Source organism: Ctenopharyngodon idella, chromosome 1, assembly GCF_019924925.1.
Source record: "Ctenopharyngodon idella isolate HZGC_01 chromosome 1, HZGC01, whole genome shotgun sequence".
In the NCBI taxonomy this organism is placed as follows: domain Eukaryota; kingdom Metazoa; phylum Chordata; class Actinopteri; order Cypriniformes; family Xenocyprididae; genus Ctenopharyngodon; species Ctenopharyngodon idella.
In genome coordinates, this window is record NC_067220.1 from 25,804,854 (window position 1) to 25,825,208 (window position 20,355).

General features: G+C 43.2%; 1 protein-coding gene across 1 annotated transcript in view; it reads right to left on the minus strand.

Moving 5' to 3' along the window:
• Positions 1-20,355, minus strand: part of LOC127514261 (calsequestrin-2-like) — a 30,307-nt gene that overhangs the window by 1,470 nt on the left and 8,482 nt on the right. The window contains exons 2-10 of the mRNA XM_051896956.1: positions 12,883-12,967; positions 12,636-12,736; positions 11,271-11,382; positions 9,606-9,679; positions 9,355-9,485; positions 9,210-9,255; positions 9,060-9,114; positions 8,818-8,918; positions 8,665-8,739 (exon numbers count right to left, since the gene is read on the minus strand). Coding sequence (XP_051752916.1) covers positions 8,665-8,739; positions 8,818-8,918; positions 9,060-9,114; positions 9,210-9,255; positions 9,355-9,485; positions 9,606-9,679; positions 11,271-11,382; positions 12,636-12,736; positions 12,883-12,967 — 780 coding nt within the window. The remainder of the gene's footprint in view (positions 1-8,664; positions 8,740-8,817; positions 8,919-9,059; positions 9,115-9,209; positions 9,256-9,354; positions 9,486-9,605; positions 9,680-11,270; positions 11,383-12,635; positions 12,737-12,882; positions 12,968-20,355) is intronic.

Below are 20,355 nucleotides of genomic sequence, written 5' to 3' on the forward strand. Positions count from 1 at the left end.
TCTTCAGTTTAAAAATTGATAACGTTCGCAAAGATATTCTTAGTTCTTTTAGGCCTCATGTTTCTACAGTTAATCTACCAAGTTTTTCCAGTACACCCTTCTCTAATTTTTCCTTAGTCACCTCTGAGTCTCTTTGTGCACAGGTATTTTGTATGAAAGCTTCCACTTGATCCCCTGCCTTCTAGTTTATTTAAATCTTGTTTTGGTTACTTGTGCCCTGTTCTTACAATAATAAATGACTCCTTGGCCACTGATGTTGTGCAAACAGCCATTAAAACTGCTGCTGTCACTCCCATATTAAAAAATCAAAATAGTGATTCGAACAATCTCAGTAACTTTTGTCCAATTTCTCCTTTTCCATTTATTGCTAAAATTTTAGAGGGTGTTGTTTTGTCTCAATTACATAACCATTTAACGGTCAATAATCAGTTTGAGCCCCTTCAATCTGGGTTAAGAAAACTGCACAGCACTGAAACAGCCCTGGTTAAAGTTGTTAATGACTTACTGTTAGCTTCTGTTTCTGGCACTCTCTCGATTCTCATCTTACTCGATCTTAGTTCAGCTGTCGACACTGCTGACCACATACTTTTACTAAATTGACTGAAAACTGTCTTTGGTGTATCTGGGACTGCCCTAGATTGGTTTAGGTTATATTTTATGAGTTGCAGTCAATTTGTTTTTGTGAATGGTTTCAGATCTGATGTGGATCCTGTTTGTACTGGGGTCCCACAGGGTTCAGTTCTTGGTCCCCTGCTTTTCAGCATTTATATTTGATAATACTCAGATTTATATACATTCTCAACCTGGTCAATTTGTGGATGTCCCTCATCTTTCCAACTGTATTTCTGAGATTAAGTTGTGGATGTATAAAAATGTTCTGTGTCTGAATATCTCTAAAACTGAAGTTATGCTTCTTGGCTCTCCCCACCAACTGCGAAATGCTGCTTCTATAGATCTGTTAGTTGATGGTGTTGCCCTAGAGCTACACTGTAAACTAAAAAATCTTGGTGTTATCTTTGACGCCACCCTGTCATTCGAGCCTTTTGTACAGAACATGGTAAAGACATCTTCTTTTCATCTTAGAAATATTGCACGTATTCAGCATATGTTGCCCTTTTCTGTTGCTGAAAAATTGATTAATTCTTCTGTTTTCTCATGAATTGATTATTGCAATGCTCTCATTGTTGGAGTGTCCAAATCCTCTCTTAACAAATTGCAATACTTGCAGAATTCAGCAGTTAGAATTTTAACTGGGGCTAGTGCTGGCATAAAACTCCTGTTCTGAAGACATTACACTGGCTCCCTGTTAAATACTATATAGATTTTAAAATCCTAATGCTTACATACAAGGCTCTGCATGGTCTCACTCCACAGTATCTGGCAGATCTTTTAACACCTCACACGCCAATTCGCAATTTACGATCTTCTCAGCACAGTCTCTTAGTTGTTCCCAAAACACGGTTACGATCCACAAGGCCTTTTCAACGGATGCTCCAAAACTGTGGAATTCTCTCCCAATTGACTTTAGGGATGCTAATTCTTTAGCTGTTTTTAAAACTTTGCTCAAAACATTCTGTGTTACTGTGTACTGTGTATTATTGTGTTATACATTTTAAATTAGTTGTTGTTTGTTAGATTTCTTAGGTTTTAAGTGAAAGCATAACGAGAAACACATGCTGCAAATTAGGTATTAGCTAAGAATGTTTACAGAGAGCATCTGCTGCTCAAATTATTGCAGCAATGTTATTTTGTAGTGTCTTTGTCAAATAAAACAATAAAATAAAAAATATAGCTGCAAGCAGCGATGACGGGCCCCACCGCCACCCCGGTGGATTTTTACTGCAGCCAGCTGGTGCCACCATGACCGCAAAACACAGTAGGCACATCCATGAGATAAAATTTAGATGAATTTCATGTCATAGGATATTATAGGTCACATTCAAATGAGTGTGAAGTTATCATTTGCAGCTCAAAATTTTAAGTTCATAAGTATCTTGGTTTTTTTGTTTTTTATATTTTATATTTTTATGAATTTTATAAAACTGTTGTCAGTGCACTACACATAAACTGGTTCTATTTTGTGACCGTATGAATGAGGTAAGTGGTGGTGATTGACACTCGTGATCACCAATCAGCAGCGAGTGTTCACTATTTCAGGGCTGGTTAGCCTGGGATGCGTCACATCCGGATCCTCACCTTTTTCTGTTGTTGACGGTGGTTTCAGGTATGCGCTGTTAGCACGTAATGTTTTACTAACCTTTTAATTACTGCTCATGGCACTAATGACTCGTTTGTTGCACCCCAAACGAGTTGTCTTTTCATCGGTGTGTATATGTGTCTCTGTCGGATGCTGTAGTGGATTTGATTACTGCTCTCCTTTCAGGTATGAGAAAGCTGCTGTTCACATACTATTCACATTCACATAACCAAAGCGAATATACGCCAAGACGGGCATTTTGACATAACTGTGTGTGTATTTGAAAGTTTATGTGTAATAAACCGCGAAAATTTGACACTCGCGAGAGGCGGCTATGTGTGTGCGCTTTGGCTGAGAGCGCACTGACTAAAGACCGTCTCTCAGAGAGCGTGCACAGTTTTTTCTCCCTAGGACATGACATAGCTCTTTCTTGGTTTTTGTTTTTCGTCTTTTTCTTTTGAATATTTGTATATTGTTGATTGTGCTGTACTGTGGTGACTTTTTTTGCCCATTGTTTTATGATGGAACTGTGATTCCATTTGACTGATTTTCATTTACTTCTGTTTGAGCTTTATTAGGGCCCAAGCCACTAAGGCGCAGGGCCCTATTTTTTTTCTAAGGATTATTATTATTATTAGGGCCCAAGCCACTAAGGCGCAGGGGCCTATTGTTCTCCTAAGGATTATTATTATTATTTTTTTTTTTTTTCTTCAAACTTCCAGGGCTTTTTGGGGGCCTTAACGTGCTCAAAAACTCTTGAAAATTGGCACACATATTGGAATCTGCGGCCATTAGGACGCCGCAGAGGCTGGGACCTGGGCGTGGCATGGGGGCTCGACAGTGCCCCCTTGAATGGGATCCAAAAACTTGGCCATATATTAAACACGCTTGCATGTATTAGTATGAAACTCGGTACACATATAGACCTCATCGGGCCGAACAACTTTCGTGCTCTAAGTTATATGCCAGCTCAACAGGAAGTCAGTTATTATGGGTTGTTTGAAAAACGCATGCTCTGGAATTTGATATACTCCTCCTAGGCGATTAATCCGATCACCACCAAACTCGGTCAGCATGAAGTCAAGACATTGATGATGAAAAATTGCCAGCGGATTTTTGATATTTCGAACGGTTTGGCCGTGGCGAGGCAACGGATTTATGGCAAGAAAGGGGAAACACGAAATGTGTTATAACGTCTGCATACATTGATTGATTTTTATGAAACTTCAGCTGTGTGTTCGTTGTAGGAGTCCGATCACATGGATGTGACTATGTGACTATTGTGAGTCAAAGTTATAGCGCCACCAACTGGCAGCAGGAAGTGTCACTTTCAAAATGCTTTGAGATCACCTTCTTTTTTTACCCGATTTGCTTCAAACTTCATCACAATAATGTCAAAACATGGCAGATGTAGACCTGTGAATGTATTTGTGATATCTTAAATATTGTTGCCATGGCAACATGTCAAACTTTAATAATATTCTTGAGTGTTTTTGAGGATCTTAACATGCATCAAATTGCATGAAACTCGACATACACATCAATATTGTCGACTAGTAGACATGGACAAAGCCTTAGAAACGGGCGTGGTGGAGGGGCTCAGTAGCACAACCTTTTGACAAAAGTGGGGGGGTTATTTTTACCTACAGTCACCAAATTTGGTACACATATTGGTCTCATTAAGCTGGACAACTTTCTAATTTACAGTCATTAGCTCCGACCAACAGGAAGTCAGATATTTTGGTTTGAATGTGAATTTTTCACACACATTCTCTCTCTGTCCCAGTCTCACCTTTTCTCTCTCTCTCTCTATGTGTGTGTGTGTGGGTCTCTGTTTGTGTGTGTGTGTGGGTCTCTGTTTGTGTGTGTGTGTGTGTGTGTGTGTGTGTAATCATATGGGCACCAACTGCTGCAGTAAATGTGGTGTATTCAAATGACTTTGACATAGTCCTTTTATGTTTAACCATTTTAAATGCCTATTGCCCGCCGTGCACAGTTGCCCTGAAGCCACCGGGCTTGGGCCCGCCATCGCTGCTTGCAGCTATATTTATTATTATTTTTGTTTTTTTCCGTCATCCGGGGTTTTTGGGGGCCTTAACATGCTCAAAAACTCTTGAAAACTGGCACACACATTGGAATCTGCGGCCATTAGGACGCCGCAGAGGCTGGTACCCAGGCGTGGCAGGGGGGCTCGACAGCGCCCCCTTGAACGAAGTCCGAAAACTTGGTCCATATATCAAACACCCTTGCATATATTAGTATGAATCTCGGTACACATATAGACCTCATCGGGGCTAACAACTTTCGTGCTCTAAGTTATACGCCACCCCAACAGGAAGTCGACTATTACGGGTTGTTTGAAAAATGCATGCTCCGGAATTTGATATACTCCTCCTAGGCGATTAATCCGATCACCACCAAACTAGGTCAGCATGAAGTCAAGACATTGGTGATGTAAAATTGCGGTTTGGCCGTGGTGAGGCAACGAATTTATGGCGTGAAAAGGGAAAAAGGAAGTGTGTTATAACTTATGCATACATTGATTGATTTTTATGAAACTTCAGCTATGTGTTCGTTGTAGGAGTGCAATCACATGGATGTGACTATTGTGAGTCAAAGTTGTAGCGCCACCAACTGGCAGCAGGAAGTGTGTCACATTCAAAATGCTTTGAGATCACCCTCTTTTTTTACCCAATTTGCTTTAAACTTCATCACAATAATGTCAAAACATGGCAGATGTAGACCTGTGAATGTATTTGTGATATCTTAAATATTGTTGCCATGGCAACATGTCAAACTTTAATAATATTCTTTAGTGTTTTTGAGGCTCCTAACATGCTTCAAATTGCATGAAACTCAACACACACATCAACATTGTCGACCAGTAGACATGGACAAACCTTAAAATGAGCATGGTGGAGGGGCTCAGTAGCGCAACCTTTTGACAAAAGTGGGGGGTTTATTTTTACCTACAGTCACCAAACTCGGTACACATATTGTTCTCATTAAGCCGGACAACTTTCTAATTTGAAGTCATTAGCTCCGACAAACAGGAAGTCAGATATTTTGGTTTGAATGTGGATTTTTCACACTCTCTCTCTCTGTCCTCCCCCCCTCTCCCCTCAGTCTCACTCTTTTTCTCTCTCTCTCTCTGTGTGTGTGGGGGGGTCTCTGTGTGTGTGTGTGTGTGTGTGTGTGTGTGTGTGTGTGTGTGTGTGTTTGTGTGTTTTTGTGTGTGTGATCATATGGGCACCAACTGCTGCAGTAAATGTGGTGTATTCAAATTACTTTGAAATAGTCATTTTATGTTTAACCGTTTTAAATGCTTATTGCCCGCCGCGCAGAGTTGCCCTGAAGCCACTTGGGTGGCGGTGCCACTGGGCTTGGGCTCGCCATCGCTGCTTGCAGCTATATTTTATTTTGTTTTTGATTTTCTTCCAGGAGCTGGGGTCCCATGGGTTAAGGATCTTTTGTGGTGGTGGTGGTGCTTCAACGTTTGCCGTGTGACACTTTTTAAATGTATGAGTGTGTGATCTAAGTTCACGGTGGGGTGTGTGGAACTGTGCTTTTGGTTAACTAGCACTGGTGATCACTCCGGTGGGTAACCTCAGCCCAACCTCAGTGTAATTTGGTATATATTTTGTTTTGTTTATTTGGAAGTTATGTAAATTGGTTTTGTTTAACGTCTTTCTTCACAGAATTAAAAAATTAAATAAAGATTAATCATTATTGAAGTTACAAAAGCTATTCAGTCAAGAGCAGTGAGTGATTTCTTTGTCATTTGTTGTTTGATTTAACATTAAAAACACAGGGAGCAGGAATAGTTTTTTTCCCTTTAAGACATGCACGATCCAGTACATATACTGTTACACATGCGTTGTCTTTCTCGACCATTATACGTTCACTTAAGACATAACCGACTATGTTTGCTAAGACACTCGCCAAGACGGGCATGTTGACATAATTTTTGTATGAATTTGTCCGCTGAAGCGCAAGACTTGAAAGAGAACTCAGAACTTGCGCTTCTGATGAGCGCACACACAAATCTTCTCACAGCGCACGCGAGTTCTCTTTCGCAACTTGCACTCGAATGTTTAAATTAGCAAAGCTTAATTGAGTTTAGTTTAAACACAGATAGCAAAGTGTGCTGTTCAGGTCTCACCTGCGCTCACGCGCTATCAACACCCGGGTGATGACAGCGAAAATGACTGGACATTACAGCATACGGCACTTGCATTGAACAAAGTTTACAAAGAGTGACTGTATGTCTACGCTTTTTGATTATCGTTGTTGTAATGTTTTGGGAAGCCAGAATGCGCATCCATCGACTGAAACACATTATCTGAACTCTGTCTGTCTGTCTTTTTTCCACATTGCTATTTTAAACAAACCATATTAGCCTATAGATGCGTCGTCATTCGAGATGGACCGCGGTGCAAGTGCATGCCGAACCGTAAGTGGAGAACGGTACGGTTAGATTTTTTACCGAGAACCGTTGCACCCCTAGTCTATATAAGGTCCCACAGTTAACAGTGCATGTCAGAGCACAAACCAAGCCATAAAGTCCAAGAAATTGTCTGTAGACCTCCGAGACAGGATTGTATCGAGGCACAGATCTGGGGAAGGGAACAGAAAAATTTCTGCAGCATTGAAGGTCCCAATGAGCACAGTGGCCTCCATCATCCGTAAATGGAAGAAGTTGGAACCACCCGGAGTCTTCTTAGAGCGGGCCGCCCGGCAAAACTGAGCGATCGGGGGAGAAGGGCCTTAGTCAGGGAGGTGACCAAGAACCCGATGGTCACTCTGGAAGAGCTCCAGCATTTCTCTCTGGAGAGAGGAGAACCTTCCAGAAGGACAACCATCTGTGCAGCACTCCACCAATCAGGCCTGTATGGTAGAGTAGCCAGACAGAAGCCACTCCTCAGTAAAAGGCACATGACAGCCTGCCTGGAGGACTCTCAGACCATGAGAAACAAAATTCTCTGGTCTGATAAAACAAAGTTTGAACTCTTTGGCCTGAATAGCAAGCATCATGTCTGAAGGACACCAGGCACCGCTCATCAGCTGGCCAATATCATCCCTACAATGAAGCATGGTGGTGGCAGCATCATGCTATGGGGATGTTTTTTATTGGCAGGAACTGGGAGACTAGTCAGGATCGAGGGAGAGATGAATGCATCAATTTACAGAGACATCCTTGATGAAAACCTGCTCCAGAGCACTCTGGACCTCAAACTGAGGTTCATCTTCCAAAAGGACAATGACCCTAAGCACACAGCCAAGATAACAAAGGAGTGGCTACAGGACAACTCTGAGAATGTCCTTGAGTGGCCTATCCAGAGCCCAGACTTGAACCCGATTGAACATCTCTGGAAAGATCTGAAAATCGCTGTGCACTGACGCTCCCCATCCAACCTGATGGAGCTTGAGAGGTCCTGCAAAGAAGAATGGGAGAAACTGCCCAAAAATAGGTGTGCCAAGCTTGTAGCATCATACTCAAAAAGACTTGAGGCTGTAATTGGTGCCAAAGGTGCTTCAACAAAGTATTGAGCAAAGACTGTGAATACTTATGTACATGTGATTTTTTTTTATTTATTTTTTTTAATAAATTTGCTAAGATTTCAAACAAACTTTTTTGACATTGTCATTATAGGGTATTGTTTGTAGAATTTTGAAGAAAATAATTAATTTAATCCCTTTTGGAATAAGGCAGTAACGTAACAAAATATGGAAAAAGTGAAGCGCTGTGAATACTTTCCGGATGCACTGTATGTGTGTTGAGCTTCATGTACTTTGAAGTCTTAAAAGCACCCTCAAAAAATGTAAGTTTGACGCATTGCCATGACAACAGTATTCAATATATCAAGAATCATTTCACAGGTGTACATCTGCAGTGTCTTGACATTATTCTGATGAAGACTGAAGCAAATTGTGCTACAATAAGAGGGCAATTTTAAAGCAATTTGAAAGTGACACTTCCTGCTGCCAGTTGTTGGCACTATGACTTTGATTCACAATAGTCACATCCATGTGATCGGCCTCCTACAACACATTTCCTGACAACCTGTGCCCAGCCCAGATGGCTGACGATTCCAACGTGTGTGCAAAGTTTCAAGAGTTTTTGAGCATGTTAAGGGCCCCAAAAGTGCCCAAAAGGTCGAATTTTTACCCAAGGAAAACAACTTAATTCTAATAAATTAAGAATATTTCAGTAGGCGTTAGGATTGTAAAATTAAAGTTTGAATAAAGAATAGTGTGTGATTAAATGGTTTATCATGCTGTAGATCATTATGGGTATGTTATGTGAAACTTTACCTTAAAAGGGTATGATAGTTTAAAGCTAAAATGTGTCATATACAACCTACATGTTTCAATGTAGAGAAGTTTTTCAAAAGAAAGAGTGATGAAGGCTAGGACAGAAAAAGAATACTTTAATAACATCAAAACCAAAGGTCAAAGTAACTTACATCAGTCACATTCACCACACCAATCTGGGGTCGGAAAAGGTCCACCTTAAAGGTCTTCTCCCAGTAGGAAGTTAACTGCAGATGAATTAACTATTACAACATTGTCACAAGTGTTTCAATTCAAGCAGAGAAATGAATGGGATAACGTCTTACCAGAGGAAATTCATCAGGATCAATCCACATTATGCTTAGATCTGGGTTTTTAGTATTGTCCCTTGCAACCTCCTTTAAAATTTCCAGGAATTCATAACCGTCTATGAAGTGGAAAAAAAAGAGCACAAATTAAGTGATTGATTAAGCGAACAATACAATCATTCTGTGGTACAAAATCTAGTCTTGGTGATAGCAGTAAACAGTTTTCAGCTTGTTGCTCTCCATTGTGGGGAAGTGACAACCTGGATCCTCCTCCTCAGCAAAGGCAACAATGTGGATTCCATCCATGTCATCCTCCTGTTGATTGAGCAGACAACCAGTAGCCATTTAATCAACAGATAACTTTCAATAGTTAAGTCCTACAGATAGTCCCACAATCCAGTCTTGCTCACCCAAGTCTCAAACATGTCCTCAGCACGAAGCTTTCTCAGAGTGGGCCTGGGGAAGATCAAACACTCTGTTTTTAGAATGGAAGTGGATACTTTAGATGATATTTTTTTAGCTATGTCAAAGTTCTGCGGTTACCACTGATATCACCTTCTATGTTGATTAACAAAGTCCACTATCTCCTCTTCTGAGTTGGGTTTGCCAGGAATGGTTACAGGCTCATCCATGAAGGGCTCATAGAAATCGATTTCATTCATTTTTAGAGTCAGTTGTTTAGCCACCTGCAGCATGAAAGGGTTATAAATAAAGCCAACACATAATCCTGTTTCCTCAAAGATGTTCATAGCCATTTACACACATATATCTTCTCACTTTATTGTAAAAGAATGGACTGCACGCACCCCTTTGTCAAAAGTGGCAAAAAACTTCACATATGGTTGAAACTTCTCTGCAGTCACCTGAAAGGCCTTGTAGTCTGAGAAATAGAAAGAGAGTGAGAAAAATACAAACGCAAATATCATTATCCATCAACCCTTAAAAACTGTAATAAAATATTAAACACTGTTTAACTATGGTCGTCACCATAGTAGCGGTCGATAAGGCTCATGGGTACTGTAGTATTCACTGTTAGATTTGACACGCCAAACCGATGAAAAAACTGTATTTCTCAGAAAAGAAACAGCAACATTTAGAAGCGATGGCCGTAGCACAGCTCTGCAGCCTTGTTTATTAACCGGGAGAATATATTTACTGTATTTTGACTAAACCACTGACAATGGTTTGCAATGGCGTGTAGCCTACATAATGTAAAGCAATAAAACAGGGATAAAATCTCCTGTTTAAATGTTGAGTAATGTAGCGCTTAAAGTTTAAAAATGAATAATAATAATAATAATAATAAAAAAAAAAAAAATACAGTGTCTGTGCTCCCAAGTGACAGAAAGGAAAACGTGGTGCAGTCACAAAAGATACGTCCTATAGAAATACATAAGATTAAAAGTCGTGCTGAGTGACATGAAAAAAAGGGGAAATTCATGTCCACGAACACGAATCAATAGATTAAATTTCGTGACTATGTCACGAACTGCCGTGAGACTGGGTTGCATATCCAGAGGTCACAGCAAAGGCTTCAGCTATCTCCCAGCTGAAATGGGATTTTTAATAAAAACAGTATAGCAGTCATGTAAAGAAGATAAACTCTCTCATCTAATTCTCTGCAATGCCCTTTTAAGGGAATGGCTCTATAACTGTTTTGACCTCTTTGACCAGTTAGACAGCTTTTAATAGTATGTGGGGTTACCACAGGGCCCGGTTAAGCCGACATCTGGACTTGTATGATTTAACAAGACATACTGTAGGAAAAGGCTTAAACAGAGCTATGGCCACAAATTATGTCAAACACACACCACCAAAGGCACAGATAATCAACTGAGAATTCATGAGCTGTAAATTATAAATACAAAGTTCTGTCATGAAACTCTAGCTGGCACAGGTCATTAACTCAACCTGCTTGCAATCACATTATTCTCTATAGAGCACAGCTGGTTCCTGCTGTATCAGTAGCCAATGAACTTGTTGCTCAACCTTCAAATACTTAAAATACCTTCAGCATTTGCTGTAGTAGTTTGCAATGCACTTTTAGAATCCCTCCACCTTCCCCAGCTCTACCTGTATTTTAGATATTTCTACCCATTTTTGATATTTCAACTTATGGACAGTTGCATTACATTTTCTCAACTTTTTGCCGATTCCCTCTAGGCAGAGATCATGAATAGAAATAGAAAAAAGCAACATTAAATAAAAACATACAAATATAATTTCAAATCAAAAACTATCTGAACATGAACAACCTTAAATAAGAGATGTCAGAGATCCCAACTGTTCAAAGTCAATATGTCACTGGAGTTGAGAAAAACGTTGGGTATAAATAAGACACTATATAACTAGTTCATAAATACCTCATAAATCCACAATGAATGGAATGAGTGAGTCATACTTATTACAACATAGCCACAAAATTATAATTTTACATACATCCTTCAATGGAACACAAAAATGCCACTCACGCTCAGATTCTTCACCCTTGAAGTAGCCGATAAGGCGTATGTCTTCATCCATTCGCTCAAAAGCGCGTTGTTCCATGGGGTTACTGATCAATTCCACTGGGTCCTCCAGCAGCTAAAAAATGATGTAACATACACACAGAGTGGAGAAGAAAAGCCGTGTATCAAATGTTAGTATGTTCCATATAGCCACAGTATGCACAAAATTGTTTAGCCTAATGTTTGTGTGTAAAATATTCCTGCAATAAGTATCTAAAAATTATAATAATACTGATCCAGAACAGGAATCTTATTATAAATATGTGCTGTTATTTAAGAAGTATATTAATATATACTCTGCTAAGATATCATAAAATCAAGTACAGTCAGAGACCTGAGCCCGTATTCTCAAAGCTTCTAAGAATCCTCTCAGAAAGCTCCTAATTTAGCTTAAAAATTTCTACGTAGGAGTCTTCTTAAGAGCGATTCGAGACCAATTTGAGAGCAACTCTGAGTGAGGAAAAGACAAAAACTTTTATCTTAGTGAGGAGGCGGGGCTGACCCCGTTTCTATGTATGACACAGTCTTGTGAAGACTGTGATTGGTTTGTTGTCCAAGAAGGGAAAAAAAGAACACTTCTATGTATAGTGTGGATTATAAGCCTTCACTTTGAAATTACAGGCATAATTTTTCCTGTTTTAGTGTACATTATATACACATTATATAATGTATACATTATATATGTATAGAAATTCTTTATTTTACATTTACCATGCTGTTAATGTCGTACTTAACGTATTTGATAGGAAATGAACAGCGACACAATAAAAGGTTCTGAAAGTGCTGTAATGGTTTGTGTGATCACTTTGCATACAGAAGGTTGTGACAGACCCAAATCATCACTGCTGCATAGTTGCATTTTTCCAGTTGCCAAATATGTTAATGTAGTGACAACTTCCATTTCTGGCACTATTGCATTTCTGCGCTGTTTCGGAGATGTTAGCATATCTCTAATAAATTGGTCACAAACATGATCCCTACACGATCTAATGTGTAGCGTCTTATTATCTCACTGTCATGCATTGTGTGCAACACATTTCTTCTCCCTCTTCATGTTTCATCTATTTTCTCCACTGCTAAAGAATCTCTTAAGCCTCTTAAGTCCTCGTCCGTACTCCTACCAATTTTGGACCTTAAGATATCTTTTAAGGCTTAAGATGCTTTCTGAATTACTTTTTTCTTTCACTAGGATTTTTATTTAATTTTAAGAGGAAACGCCCACATTTCTAAGAATTTTCTTCGAATTTTGTCACTAGGAGCTACTCTTTGCAGTAAGATTTTTTTATGAATACGGGCCCTGACACTTCCAGCCCAGCAAATTTCACTCACATCCAGCAGGAATTCAACCAGTGTGTCTGCAGAGAGCTCTCCATCAAATTCGATCACTCTTTCATCCTTAAAAACATAGATGCTTCCCTCTTCCTCCAGACCTAATGGACAAAGATCACATTTCAGTGAGAATCCAACCTCAAAGATACTAAGACGTATCAGGCATTTTTAATGAAAAGGAGTAAGAAAATTTTATCTAAAAAGCAATTTTATTAGCACAGTAATTAATGGAAACAAAGCTTCTTACCAAGCTTTTTGGCAACTTTAGCATCCTTGTGTGAGTCTACCATTCCAAAACCAATATCCTTGTCTTCAAGAACCTGAGCAGCAAGCTAGTGATGCATGGAAGAGACACATCAGTACATTCATTGTGTGAGACATATATATATATTTTAATTCAGAAGTCATGGCAGAAGTCTTTGCCAGTCTGTACAAACAACTTTAGTCTGTAAGACAAGGCAATGCAAGTTTATTTATATAGCACATTTCATACACATACAAATCTGTCATATAATTTTCCCGAGCTAACAGCACAAAGGCTTACTTCCCAATTCCCCCAGCTCTTCCAACCAGACAGCGAGATTTAAAATGCATTAAAACAATCAGGAATAAAAAGAGGATGCATAAAAGATTGATATAAAATGCATTAAAACAGTTAAAAATAAAATAAGAACAAGAAAAAGAATTAAAAGAGTACATATAAAATAAAGTGCAATCACCCACGTAGAAGGCGACGTTCTTGTGACCTCTCACAACGTTCCCTAAAAGTTCTCTAAAGGTGATGAAAATTCTGAACCTTTACAGAACATTAGGGACATTCCTAAAATGTCCTCTTTTGGTAGTGAAAGTGCTGCAGTTCAAGGTTCATTATATAGGGGGACATTCCATTTTGGTTAATTTTATGGTCACATAAGAACTTTACAAAGAGGATATTTGGGACATTAACTGAACGTTCCCACATGGTCCTCTGTTGGTCATTTAATGACGTTCCTGATATGAGTTTAGGGGGACGTTCAATTTTGGTTATTTTATGGTCGCACAAGAACATTACAAAGAGGACATTTGGAAAGTTAACAGAAGGTCCTATAGTAATAGTCCCCTAAACATTCCCAGAACGTCCTGAATGTTCCCTGAAGGTCCACCAAATAACGTCCCCCGACCCTTAAAAGAACTCCACATCGTGACCGTCTCTGAACGTACTGGGAACATTACTAGACAACATCCTTAACACCAGTGGGGATGTTCTGAGAATGTTCTGGGAACGTAAAATTTCTAGCAGGGCAGTTTGGACTTAGCAAGTAAATGCACATGCAGCTAAACAGATGTGTTTTGTGTCTGGATTTGAATGCGACTACTGTTGGAGCACATCTGATCTCTTCAGGAAGCTGGTTTCATCTGCTGCTGGCATAATAGCTAAAAGCATACTGCTACTACTTGCTTAGAGTGAACCCTTGGTATTTCTAGCTGATGTGATCCTAATGATCTTAGTAATCTGTTTATATTCAGTGAGCATACCTGCACTGTATTGAGGTCCCAGGCCATCGAGTGATTTGTATACCAGTAATAATACTTGAAAATCAATCCTAAATGTAACTGGGAGCCAGTGTAAAGACGTGAGGACTGCTGTGGTATGTTCATATTTTTTGGTTCTGCTCAGAATCCTGGCAGCAGCGTTCTGTATGAGCTGCAACTGTCTTATGGTCTTTTTGGGAAGGCCAGAGAGGAGTCCATTACAATAATCCACCCTGCTGGTCATGAAAGCATGAACAAGTTTCTTCAAGTCTTGTCTGGAAACAGAGCATCTAATTCTTGCAATATTTTTTAGATGATATTATGCTGATTTAGTTATTGCTTTGACATGACTACTAAAACTAAGGTCTGACTCCAGAATCACACCAAGATTCCTGACTTTTTTAGTTGTTTGACCCCTTGTGTCGAGGTATGCGTTCACCTTGAGAACTTAATCTTTTTTCCAATGCATTTCTTTCTTTGTTTAGCTGAAGAAAGTTTTGGCACATCCAACTGTTAACTTCGTCAATGCATTGGCACGGAGTCAATGGGGCTGTAGTAATAGCAGTTCAGTCTGGGGCAAAAATTCTACACTATATCTAAGGAATCTTGAACCTAGATCAGTTTTGTAGATTGTGATGGCTGATATCTGTATAGTCAAAAGTATACTTGACAGCTCTGTTATCATAAACAGGCTGAGCATTGCTGTTTGTGGAGCCTTTGTCAGCCTCCAAATCAGGTCAGTCTTTCCACTAAATTTGCACATCAGGTACTGTCTAGACACAGAAAACAGATGTACAGTCTGACCCCCCTGGTGCAGCTGATACCGATGCAATCTGATACCGATTCTCATAGTCAGCAATATGATTTTGCCGATAACTCGGCAAGACTCTGTGATATGATTACGACTCGATTCTATCCAGGGGTGTAATGATTGATATATCAATATTGTGGTATTTTGTGCCTACTTTACACAAACAGTTACATTTTTATTAAATCACAAATGCAACCAAAATATGTAACATGAACATTTCTCTGAAAATTGCACCTCCTGTATCCCAATTGGGACATCCACAACTAAAAATGCACTTTAGTTTTTTAATAATAAAGAAAAAAAATAATGGGAACAAATTTAAGTCCAGGAGTCCTGGTGGCCGTGACAGAAGGTACGTAGGAAACGGCCGATCTCCTGTATCTTCCTCTCCGTCTGCCCGTTCGTCTGTGGATGGTATCCGGAGGAGAGACTTATGGTCACACCTAGGAGTTTGAAGAAGGCCTTCCAGACTCGGGAGGTGAATTGGGATCCACGGTCTGATACAATGTCTTCAGGTAATCCAAAGTAGCGAAATACATGGTTGAATAATAGCTCTGCCGTTTCCATGGCAGTGGGGAGTCCAGGCAGGGGAATTAAACGACAGGACTTGGAAAAGCGGTCGACGATTACCAGCACACATGTGCATCCATCGGAGACGGGAAGGTCGGTAATGAAATCCACTCCTAGGTGTGACCAGGGACGAGTGGGAACGGGCAGAGGCTGGAGTTTTCCGGAGGGAAGATGGCGTGGACTCTTGGAGACGGCACATTCCCTGCACCCTTGTACGTACCTCCTGACGTTGGATGTCATGTTGGGCCACCAGAAGCGCTGTTTTAACAGCGAGAGGGTTTCGTTGACCCCGGGGTGGCCAGTGCCCAGTGAAGTATGAGTTGAGTGGATGAGGGGTGTGCGTCATGACCGGGGTACATACTTCAATCCGGGGGGACAACCCGGCGGAATGCTGGTGGAGGCATTGGACTCGGGGAGCGTCTCTTCCGACCAGGAGATGGGACTCACTACGAGTCTTTCAGGGATGATGGGCTCTGGATCCTCGTTGCTTTCATCGAGGCTGTGGATACGAGATAGGGCATCGGCTTTCACATTCTTCGATCCGGGGCGGTAGGAGATGGTGAAATTAAATCTCGTGAAGAACAGAGCCCATCTGGCCTGGCGGGGGTTTAGTCTCTTGGCATCTCGTAAGTATCCCAGGTTCTTGTGGTCTGTTAAGACGACGAAAGGGTGTTTTGCTCCCTCAAGCCAATGCCTCCATTCTTCCAGGGCAAGTTTGATGGCGAGGAGTTCGCGGTTGCCGATGTCATAATTAACTTCCGCCGGGTTGAGTTTCCTGGAGAAGAAAGCGCATGGATGGAGTCTGCTGGGATTCCCCTGCTGCTGGGATAATACCGCTCCCACTCCGGTGGTTGAGGCGTCAACCTCGACGATGAAGGGGAGCTCTGGGTCAGGGTGAGCCAGGAGGGGAGTGGTCGTGAAGGCGGTTTTGAGGGCCTCAAAGGCTTGGGTGGCGGCTGGGGTCCAGGACAGAAACTTGGGCTTACCACGGAGGAGGTTGGTGAGTGGACCGGTGATGGAACTATAGTGCTGGATGAAACGGCGGTAGAAGTTGGCAAATCCTAGGAACCTTTGTAACTCTTTGATAGTGGAGGGAATGGGCCATTCTTTCACTGCTGTGACCTTCCTCTCGTCCATGCGGACGCCACTGTGGTCGATGTTGTAGCCGAGGAATTGCACGGAAGGCTGATGGAAGGTGCACTTCTCGGCTTTCAGGAAGAGGTGGTAATCTCTCAGGCGTTGGAGGACCTCCGCAACGTGTCAGCGATGTTCGGCCAGGCTCCGGGAGTAGATCAAAATGTCGTCAATGTAGACCAGGACAGACCGGTGCAGGAACTCCCGGAGCACCTCATGCATAAAGTCTTGGAATACGGAGGGGGCGTTGACCAGTCCATACTGCATGACGAGGTACTCATAATGGCCAGTAGGGGTCACGAAAGCCGTTTTCCACTCGTCCCCCTCACGTATTCTGATGAGGTTGTACCTCCGCAGGTCCAGCTTGGTGAACACAGTGGCGCCGCGTAGATGTTCCAGGGCTGCTGGGACGAGAGGAAGGGGGTAACGGAACTTCACAGTGATTTGGTTGAGTGCTCGGTAATCAATGCAGGGCCGCAAGCCTCCGTCCTTCTTAGCCACGAAGAAAAAGCTAGAAGCAGCAGGGGAAGTGGACGGTCGGATGTAACCTTGCTTGAGAGCCTCGTCGATGTACTCCTCCATGGCTTTCTCCTCCGGAACGGATAGGGAATATATCTTCCCTCTGGGCACTGGCTCACCTGGGATGAGGTCAATGGCACAGTCCCATGGCCGGTGGGGAGGCAGCTTGGAGGCTTGCTTAGGACAGAAGACATCTCTGAAATGGGAGTAACAGGCTGGGATGTCCGTGGAACGCTTCTCGAGAGGGCTTTCCACTGTAGTAGCCCCGACTTGGATTTCTTGAGAACTTGGAGAACTAGACGCGGGGAGTTCGGGGAAACAGTCATGGAAACATTGGTTACCCCACTTCAGGATTTCTCCTGTCCTCCAGGAGATGGTGGGGTTGTGCTGCTCAAGCCATGGGCGCCCTAGGATCACGTCAGATGTAGACTCCTCCAGAACCAGCAGCTGGATCTCCTCGGTGTGGAGCACTCCCACTTGGAGACGGAGGGGTCCCACGCTGTAACGTACTTTCCGTAATGGTTTTCCTGTTATCGCATGGATCTGGTAGATCTTCGGCGTTGGGGTGGTCTTGAGATGCAGCTGGCGACAGAGGGCTCCGGAGATGAAGTTTCCAGCTGACCCAGAATCGAGGAGCGCACTGGCTGAAAGACAAAGTTCAGCGGCAGTAAGTTTTACTACAATTGTGAGTGGTTTCATTTTATTCAAAGTGGGCAGGATGGCACTCACCAAAGGCCGGGCAGGACGCAGGGGGCATTCAGCGATATAATGCCCGGCACCACCACAATACAGACAGAGATTCTGGGTCAGCCTCCTCTGTCGCTCAGCTGCTGAAAGGCGTGAGTGCTCAATTTGCATGTTGTCGTTTGCTGGTTCTGGGGAGCTGACGGACTCTGGCTGGTGGAGAATGGAGGGGAATAGCGGCTGGCCCTGGTGCTCTTCTAAGCACAGCTGCATACGAGTGGCGAATCTGATGGATAGCTGAATGAATTTCTCGAGCCCGATGGAATCCTCATATGCAGCGAGATGCAACCGCACACGTGGATCGAGGCCTTGACGATATGTAGTAATCAAAGCCTGCTCATTCCAGCCACTTGCAGCAGCGAGGGTACGAAACTGGAGGGCATAATCAGACACAGTTAGTGCACCTTGCTTTAAATTGCATAATCTCTCACCAATCGACGAGTCCCAGGCGGGTTTACCAAAAACTTCCTTGAAGTGGGTTGTAAAACTTGACAAGGACGATACAACGGGGTTGTTTAGGTTCCAGAGAGGTTCAGCCCATCGCAGTGCTTTTCCGTGAAGCTGAGAGATTATGAAAGCCACCTTTGATCGATCGTCTGGATATAAGTGCGGCTGCATCTCCAGGACCAGCGAACATTGCAGGAGGAAACCGTTGCAATCCTCCGCCAGACCAGAGAAGGGCGCCGGTTTGGCCATGGGACTGGCGACCACGGGAGGTGAAGGAGCTGCGGCGGTGGATGCAGAAGTGTTCGCTGGTGTCGTTGCCGTGGAGGTGCTGGTGAAGGTGCGACGAAGTGCATCGACCAGCTCTTGAATGGGATCCGGGGTGCTCATGCTGTTACCTGGGCGGTGTTGGTCCGGTCTTCTGTTACATACAGAAGGGAGCGGAGACACAGGTAAGGGTTAACAGGTTTATTTCAGGTAAAGACAAGGATGTTTATTGATACCAGCAGAGTTAAACAGCAGTGCAGGTGAGTATGTGACAACGTGAAGATGAATAACTGGAGTGAAGATGAGTAATACTGTCCTTTTGTGGTTGCAGACGTGGCGATCTTGAATGGCGTTGGAATGGATGAACGTAGAACAAGGAGAACACTCACACACGGACTGGGAATCACACGAGGAGAACAGGAGACGCTGGAGACTGGTAAGTAGTTTAGTAGGAGTCCTTGAGGTAAGCATACAGGTAAGTTTAGATGCAAACGAGACCAGACAATGTGGCTGTGTGTGTGAGTGCTCTTTGTACTGGTGTTGATGAGGTGGTGATGAGGTGCAGGTGCCAGTGATCAGTACTCGGGAGAAGTGGTGCGTTGTGATTGGTGAATGGTGGAGCCTGGCGTGTCTGTGACAGTACCCCCCCCCCTCCACGGCACGCTCCTGAGGGCCGAGGGCCCCGACGTCGTGGTGGCCGTCCTCTTCCATGTGGGGCAGGTCTGTCAGGATGGTTGGAGTGGAAGGTGTGAAGCAGGTTGGGGTCGAGTATGTCGTTTCTGGGGACCCAAGAGCGTTCCTCGGGGCCATAGAATTCCCAGTCCACAAGATACTCCAGACGACCACCACAGTGTCGGGAGTCCAGGATCTCGTGAACCTCGTATGCAGCTCCGTCGTCCAGGATAAGTGGAAGGGGGGGTTCGGCAGCTGCTACGCCAGGCCCTGTGGAGAGAGGAACAGAAGGGTGGTGAGGTTTAAGGAGGGAAACATGGAATGTGGGATGAATCCGATATTGTGGAGGTAATTGGAGTTGATACGTGACGGGGTTGATCTGCTTGGTGATGGTGAACGGGCCAATGAATCTGGGACTCAGCTTCTTGCAGGGCAGATGCAGTCTGATGTCCCGTGTCGACAGCCAGACCTTCTGTCCCGGTGGGTAGGAGGGAGCGTTGGAACGGTGAAGGTCGGCCGTCATCCTGCGTCTGCGCAGGGCCCGCTGTAGTTGGTGATGTGCAGAGTCCCAGACCCTCTCGCTCTCTCGGAACCAGTAGTCGACTGATGGAACGTCTGATGGTTCCCCGGTCCAGGGGAACAGTGGGGGTTGGTAACCGAGTACGCACTGGAATGGGGTGAGTCCAGTAGATGGCTGACGCAGGGAGTTCTGTGCGTACTCTGCCCAACCCAGATACTGGTTCCAAGAGTTCTGGTGGCCGTGACAGAAGGTACGGAGGAAGCGGCTGATCTCCTGGATCTTCCTCTCCGTCTGCCCGTTCGACTGAGGGTGGTAGCCGGATGAGAGACTGACGGTCACACCTAGGAGCGAGAAGAAGGCCTTCCATACCCGTGAAATGAACTGGGGTCCTCTGTCTGAGACGATGTCCTCGGGAATTCCGTAGTATCTGAACACGTGATTGAACATAAGTTCAGCGGTCTCCATGGCATTGGGTAAGCCCCTCAGGGGAATCAGACGACATGACTTGGAAAATCGATCTATGATGA